Here is an 8,146-nt window from a genome sequence, read left to right as displayed (position 1 = left end):
TATACTTAGGTGGTCCTTGACATTTCGGGGGGTGAGACACATGGTCGTCATACCTAACAATCTCTCATCTCTTCATGCTGACGGATTGTCTAAACCTTTGTAAGAACTCATTTTGAGTCCCCCAACAAGATTACGTGATTGGATAAAATAGGAGGACAAAATTCATCAATAATTTTAAAGGGGGGCCAAAATCAGAATTAGAGACAAATTGGGGGACTAAAAATGCAATTTTACCAAATTTATACTATTTGTCATCATAATAAATGAGAGATTATTAAGTATGGACGACCATGTGTCTCATCCATCCTATATTTTAATGTATAACAAAAGTATAAATTATCGATATTCTAATGAGTTTTTGACAAGTGGACATGATTATTGTGCTAAAGGAATGTTGTCCACAACTATAGAGAGTATGCTTTGTTTTAACCTGTTGTCCAACACGTTATATTTTGTAGGTGTCCACTCTTATGCAAAACAACGTAACACGCCATCATAAGATAAATTCGTGCGTTCAGTCTCAAGGACTAAGTATCATGAAAAAGGGAAGGACACATGTATTATTTTATTCAAATTTGGTTTGTCTCTATTACATTTGAATAACTAACATTTGACTTCAAGAAAAGGACAACATAGAAGAGACTAGAAGACCTCTATGGAATATCCCCTGGAAGGTCACTTTCACAAAGGTCAAAAAGCACATGGCGTTGTCTGTACTTGATATAAAATCCTCACCATTCGAAGCTTGGCACGTTGACTAATTCCTTTATGTGAGACAATGGTCCTTTCAAGATAACGACACAAACCCCACAATAGATACCTCATTGAAGTCTATAAAAGGATGTCTTGCACAATGAAACAACTTGACGAAAAATGAGAAAAAGATAGAACAAGAGTGCAAGAAAAATACTTGAAGCGAAACTCTGATATAAACACTACAAGTTCTACATTGTTATTATTCCTTGCAAAGAAAATTAATTTGTATCTGTGGAATAATTGGGTTTATAAAAACATGAAAAATGAAACTTATTTTGTAAACTTCTAATTGGATTCATCATATTTAATCGTCCTTTCTGCTATGTATCATTTTCATCAATTTGATTCTTTTATGATCAACTAGGAAATAAATTAGAGAAAAAAGTGTGAACATTGTATGAAAATCGTCTATTAATTAATTTAAGACAATTGATTAGAAATTGATTATTGACTCTAGAATTTCAATTAAAATAAGCTTTTGGATATTTTATTACGTAGTTGAAATTACAACCTAGTGTTCCTTAATTGAAAATCTCTTGACAATTGCTATTTGTTTCTTAAAATTATGTTTTTCACAAAGTGATTGTTAAAATGCTTTTCAATATATCGTGAAAAGTTGAATTGTTAGTTTATGGTAATATTAGATTATTTTGGACTTAGGTCTACTGTTATTGTCGCATATGGTACACTTGCCCTTAAGTGCACGTTTTTATGCATCAACTACCTTCTAAGCTTTTGGCTTTTCAACTCCTAACTTATAACTTGTAAGCTTTTATGCATTAATTAATCAACACTTAGTATTATAACACTTTTAAAATACCTTAATAAATGGCCCGTGTTTACAATTATTTTAGGGTAATAATGAAATAATCAATATATAAATTTTTATTAAGATTATAGCATTGATAATAATAAATATTTGTAATTTTTAATCATTGTATTGTTATCATAATAATATATAAAAAATACTTGAGCAAATTAGACTTGCATCCCTTGAACTTTTTTTGAATTACACACCATACTACTCTTTTTTCTATTCCTATTCTAGTTCCCATAATGTTTGAAAATCTTACTCTGACATCCCTTATATATTACACTACCTTGTATATTACATAGACATCCCTTGTAAGGGAGGTTGTTGCAAACATTAAATAAAGAAAGGTGTTGTATATAATTGAAAAAAAATCTAAAAGGGTGTTAATGTAATTTGATCAAAATACATAAATCATTATTATGACAAAAATTATCTAACAACCTTTTAAGATATATTAATAACCCATTAATGTTTAACTTGTTATACTATTTTTAGCTCATTTTCCATATCCTTAATTATTCTTAAAGCTTCAAATTGTATTTTGCACACTTTTTCTAGTTTTATCTATTTTTCAAACTTGTAACAAACTCGCGACTCGTATTTTTTAAGCTTAAATACCTTGCTAATGTATTCTAAGGTGTATTTATATAAATTTCCAAAGTTGGTAAAGATATAAAGTACCTAGTGTGAATGCATGTAAACCTCTACATCAAAGACTTTCAAAATTTCAAATATATTAACCTATAGCAAATATTATTTTAGAGTTAAACAACCAAAAAAGTGTTACTTTCATAGAATTTTGCTCTCAAGAATCACCTAATATACCGATATTCATGATTAAAGGGGGGTTGTTGTTGCACAACCAAAACTGAAAATGTAAAATCTGATGTGGCTAAGAGGTTCCCAAGTGGACCAAGCTCAGGAAGTTCACACCATTCTGTCAAGCCTAGTGTACATGGAGAGTCTTTAATGTAATGTCTACCGACTACGACCAACTTATATTGTCCTTCTATGCTTCGAATAACTTGTGTTGTTCCTTCTCCATCTTCCACAATCTCTTCCTTGAATGTTACTTTGCCTTCATGGTAACTACTATAACGTATGTGCTCCATCAAGTCAATGTAAGGATTCTTTGTTTTCCTTTTGTTGCCTTGTATTTTAAATGTTATCCAAAAGACTGTTAGTCTCACATTTGGATGTTGAGCTATGCGTAAACTATAAGCCAAGGCCTCTTGGTCATCACCTCCACCTAAGAAGACCATGGCAATTTCACAAAATGACTTCTCATATATGACTAAGAGTTTGCCATTCATTTGGCTTCGATCTATAAAGATTCCAACTGAGCAAGGAGCTTTCCTTAAAACATTTTGGTTTAGTATCCTAATTGAAGCATTGGAGTACTCAACATTTCCATTGATGGACCATTGCTTATGAAATGGCATAATCACAATGTTAGACTTGGAGTCCATTGCCATGTAGCATATATCATCGTGCATGCTTAAATATGGGGTAATTGCATTGAAATATTGCAACATGACACACCCTCTGTTATGCATTTGAAATTGATCAAAGGCGTTCTTTATGTGTTGAGATGACTTGTTAGTACTCTTATTTTTTGTGAGAGTGGAAATTGCCCTGCCTGAGAGCTCTATAAGATGTAGGACAAAGATTGAAATGGGCGTAACATTTGTAGGGTTGGAGGCTTGGAGAAGGTTGATCATTGGATATACATTTTCTTCATTGTGAACACAAACAAGTATTTTGATATCAGGTTCATGTTGTCCATCCTTAATTGTCTTTCTAATATATGCTTTATACCTCCTTGAAGGATCATATATGTAATGAACAACTATAGATGCCAATCCAGTTATGGCCACCATAGTAAATATAGCAAGGGTGAAAGGTAGTTCTTCTATTGCCTATTGATATACATCAAATAGAAATAAATTAGCAATATATATATGATCACATGTAAATATGCTAAATAGTATAATTCCAAAACTTCTTTATATCAATATGATTTTAAAGAACTTATTGGATCAACAAATTGGGATCATTATCAAAAGTGCAATAATATAGAATACAAAATGAAGTACGTTGTGTATATATTTGTTTATGTATATATGTATGTAAGTATTTGGACAAAATTTAGATGTGATTGTGTAGGTGTTTTTGGTGTTATGTTCCAATCAAATTTGGAGTTCCATATCAATAATTCACAAAATATGGATTTGCATTGAAAGTTAGCATATGTTACTACGATAAAACTATAATTTTGATTGAAGAACAACAAAAAAACACTTAAGAAATTATATTTATGTTTTTTCTATATAGTTTTTTCCTTATTATTTTATAATAAAAAAGGAGGTAACGTACCTTAACATTCAATAACATGTTGAGGACGCAAAGATCAACAAGGCCTTTGCAACACATGATTAGAGCTAGTGCAAAAGAATCCCAAAATTCAATATGAAAGTGAAGCGATGGTAAAATGGTTCCCATAAACTTTCCTACGTATGTTGAAATTAAGATAACCTCTATGGTTACTGTCTTGGATTCTACTAATGAAGGAACATCAGTCCTGAGGCCAGTAATAGTACAATAAGATGGAACCATAAAAGTAGAACCAACAGTGTCAAGTCTTTCTGCCAGGACAGAACCTAATGGGGGACCATCCGGTAAGATCAAGCCAAAACAAAACGCAACAAGGAATGGAGGTTGGCCTAACATACTTGCAGAGAATCCAACAAATAGTAATATACAAATGATTGATAAGAAATGACTTTCTGTCATAGGCTTTCCTTGTGGATTGCGGTTGGAGATCCATATAACCAACGGCCTTAGAAAAAAGAATAAGATGGAGAAATAACAAATTGTCACAGCTATTTCTGTAATAGGTTTATATGTTTGTTGTTCCACTGCTTTAGCACTATTGATTACCACAAAATACATTACCCACATGCATAAATCACTAATCATGGAAATGGATATAGCCATGCGTCCAATTTCTGAATTAAGAATGTTCATCTCAGCAAGGAAGCCACTAATAACAGGAAATGTAGACACTGAAGATGATATCACTAAAACATGAATACCAGTGTTTTCCATCCCTTCAGGGTACATTCCTTTAACAATATTGAAAATTATACCACCAAGTGCTATAGAAGATATGTTTCCTATTAGACCAATTGCTATTGCTTGCTTTTCTATCTTTAAGATTAGCATGGGATTGATTTGCACCCCTATTTGAAAGAAATGGATTATCATGCCAAATTCTGCAAATGTTGTGAGTGTCATTTTGCTTGCTGTTGGAAATATCATCTCATAACTTGAATTGTGTTGACCTAGAAATAAAGGGCCCAGTATGATTCCAGCCTGATGAGACCATTGAAGAAGGAACACAAGATGATAAACCATTAGATCAAATCCCATAGAATACTCATGTCAAAGAAAAGATTGTTCATTTTAGAATAAATAATACATGCATTCACGGTCTTCCAATGACAAACCATCATGTATGGTAAATTTGTTAACTTTTATAATAATTATGGTAAAAGTCATAAAAAAATAGTTTATATTAATTTACAATGTAAAAACTCTTACATTAATATTGTGTGCCTATTAAACTTTTTATTTATGAACTTTGTGGGAGAACTTAAAAACAAATTCATTCCAAAACATGGCTTTAGAATAATTATTTCAAATGCTTAAGTTAAAATGCATTTTCATGACCATGAATGATTTTAAACTTTTAGCAACTATGGTCTCTCTAGATAGTACAATGTACTAACCATGCATATTTATTAAACTCTTTATTTTATTAGCTTTCAAGGAGTACTTAAAAAAAAGAAGATTATGGAAAACGAATTCACAAACACAACTTAGTATAATTATTTCAAATGCTTAAGCTAAACTTCATATCAATGAACGTTTTTAAACTTTTATTAACTATGGCATCCCTATATAATACAACGCCGAATATAAAATGAATGATATCTTTGTATTGAAAGGTTGATCTTGTTCTTAAATCCCTTTGGTTACTAATTGATGGCTACAATTCAAATCAATCGACCAACAAATAGTAATTGTTAATTGTGATGAAAGGAAAAAAAATAACTTACCACAATCTGTGAAATAAGAAAGGTTTGATGACAAGGCCTTAACAAGAGATAAGTGATTCTACCGACAATATACATAACAATAATCTCGATAAATAAGACAGATGTGTCATGATGAAGGGGATTGTCTCCATACCAAACACCTCTGCTTGTGTGTTTCAAAACATATTGGCATACGAATTTCTCATTGCCAATCATTCCATAAGAACTCAATTGATCTTTCCTTTCAATATCCATTTTAGTAGATTTAAGAAAAGTTAATACTTCAAAAGAAGCACCCAAAACAATGGCCAAAACTCATACCAATGATAGGAACAAGGCAAATAAACTTCAAAAAATGTGAGAGAAAGGTGATGGAAAGAGAGACTAAAACGATAGTTTAGATAATGGATGGACAAGGAAGTTAGAAGCTTAATGGTTGAAAAGTGTCAATTTAGTTGACCGTTATCCGATATAATTGGTTAGTAAAAATAGTAACTAAAAATAAAAAATAAAAATCCTTATTGTTTGGTATGAGATGAGGTACCATGCTAGATATGTATCTATAATTTAAGACTTTTGGTCTCCTTAGTCAAAATGTGGAAGATAATGACCCATGAATGTAGCCAGATGTTCAACGCATATATGCATCTGTGCATACATAAGTTTTGTAACAATATAAGAACACCAAATATGAAGATGAATCGTATATTTTAAAGGTATTTGTGGGTCATCATGTTATAGGTGCTAAGTATTCACTATCTTTATCGATGGATTTATGTTAAAAAAATTGATTGAATATTAATGGGATTTCCTCTTTCAACCACATTTTTTTCATCCATAAATCTTAAACTTAATATCATGCTTAAGGGATCTAAATCTAATTACACTCACACCAATGACACATTATATATATATATATATATATATATATATATATATATATATATATATATATATATATATATATATATATAGATTATGTAAAAGGTACTACATATTTTTTGAGTTCTACAAATTTTTAATATTTTATAATATATTTTAAGGTGACTATTTTAAATGCTAAAAAATTAAGGATAAAATATGTTTGTGATCCCTAATATATATCCAAATTTTGCATTAGGTTCCTAATATTTTTTTTTTGCGTTTGATTCTATTATTTGAAATTTTTTGTTTTAGGTCTATGCGGGTAGAATTCCTTCATCAAGTGATGATGTGTTCATTAAATACGATTTGTGACAATTTTAAAAATTGCTAGTATCTATTTTGAAACTAGAATTGAAATTTTTGGAGGCAAAAAAACGTCACAACCAATTAAATATATAAAAAATAGGGAGAAAAATTAAATTCCAGTACAAGAAAAACACCAAAGGATGCCTTTCAAATCACAAAAACAAGATCTAATCTCATATTCAAATAAAAAAATTCAAACAACAATTCCAAATTGAAATCAAAATTTTGAACAAGACCTTAGAATCAAAATCAAAGCACAAATAAAAAATCCCCAAAATTACAACACCAAAGCATAAATTAAATTTCCTTCGGCTAGTGCGCAGACCACAGTGGAGTCAAAATCACTACCATCGGTAGTGTGCGACCTCACCATTCTGCCACCCTAACCTCGAACCAAACCCTAACACCATAAACTCAACAACCCAAATATGGAAATGCAACCTTGAGGATGAGGTTCTATGACACCATATTTAATTTGCATGATGAGGTTGAGGAGCTTTTCAGTGGAGGTAGTGGTTAAAGTGGAAGAGGAGATGCAGGTCATGGGGGTGTTGTTTGGGTCAAGATGGTGAAAGGGCATGCACGACATGACAGTGCATATGAGAGTCATGCAGGTGCAAATCTAGAGGTAGAAGTGGCGTGCATGTGGAGGTGATGGGGTGGGTCGCGCACACAAATCTTGGTCGAAAGAGGTGGCGACGCACAACATGGAGGTGATGACATAGGTCGTGTGTGCAAATCTTGGTCATAGGAGGTGGCAGCGTGTGACGATGGTTACGAAGGATGTGGTGGTGGTGCATGTGTGGCTGTAGAAGATGGGAAAGGGAGAAAATAAGGTTACTATAAGAGAATTTGGAAAGGGAGGGGTAGAAAGGGAAAATGAAAAGGAAAAAAAATAAATAAAAAGGTCATTACGTGTGACACATTCCTTTTTAACTTATTTTGGTAGTTTTTAACCACCACAAATTATAATTTGAAATTTAAGTGAATAGAACTATTTTTTAAAACTGTCAGAAATTATATTAAATTTTTAATGGACACGTCATTTGACGAATGAATAAACATAAAGAGAAAATTTAGTAGGGATTCTAATGCAAAATTTTGCATATATTATAGACCACAAACATATTTTAACTAAAAATTATTTATTTTTTATAATATTGGTCTCCTTAAAATATGTTGTCTATAAGATACCGTCCTTTTATATTATTATTTTTATTTAAAGTTTATTTTATGAACTAGTTAC

General features: G+C 31.3%; 1 protein-coding gene across 1 annotated transcript; it reads right to left on the bottom strand.

Annotated features, from left to right (window-relative positions):
• Nucleotides 1–2,382: 2,382 nt before the first annotated feature.
• Nucleotides 2,383–5,925, bottom strand: LOC100787550 (cation/H(+) antiporter 14). The gene is made up of 3 exons (XM_003537276.3): nucleotides 5,692–5,925; nucleotides 3,947–4,945; nucleotides 2,383–3,489 (listed from the first exon to the last, which is right to left on the bottom strand). The coding sequence occupies exons 1-3, from the start codon at nucleotides 5,923–5,925 to the stop codon at nucleotides 2,383–2,385; spliced, it is 2,340 nt and encodes a 779-aa protein (XP_003537324.1).
• Nucleotides 5,926–8,146: the final 2,221 nt, after the last annotated feature.

Source organism: Glycine max, chromosome 11 (genome assembly GCF_000004515.6).
Source record: "Glycine max cultivar Williams 82 chromosome 11, Glycine_max_v4.0, whole genome shotgun sequence".
In the NCBI taxonomy this organism is placed as follows: domain Eukaryota; kingdom Viridiplantae; phylum Streptophyta; class Magnoliopsida; order Fabales; family Fabaceae; genus Glycine; species Glycine max.
The sequence above is the reverse complement of the archived record's forward strand: the minus strand, read 5'-3'. Positions and strand labels throughout refer to the sequence as shown.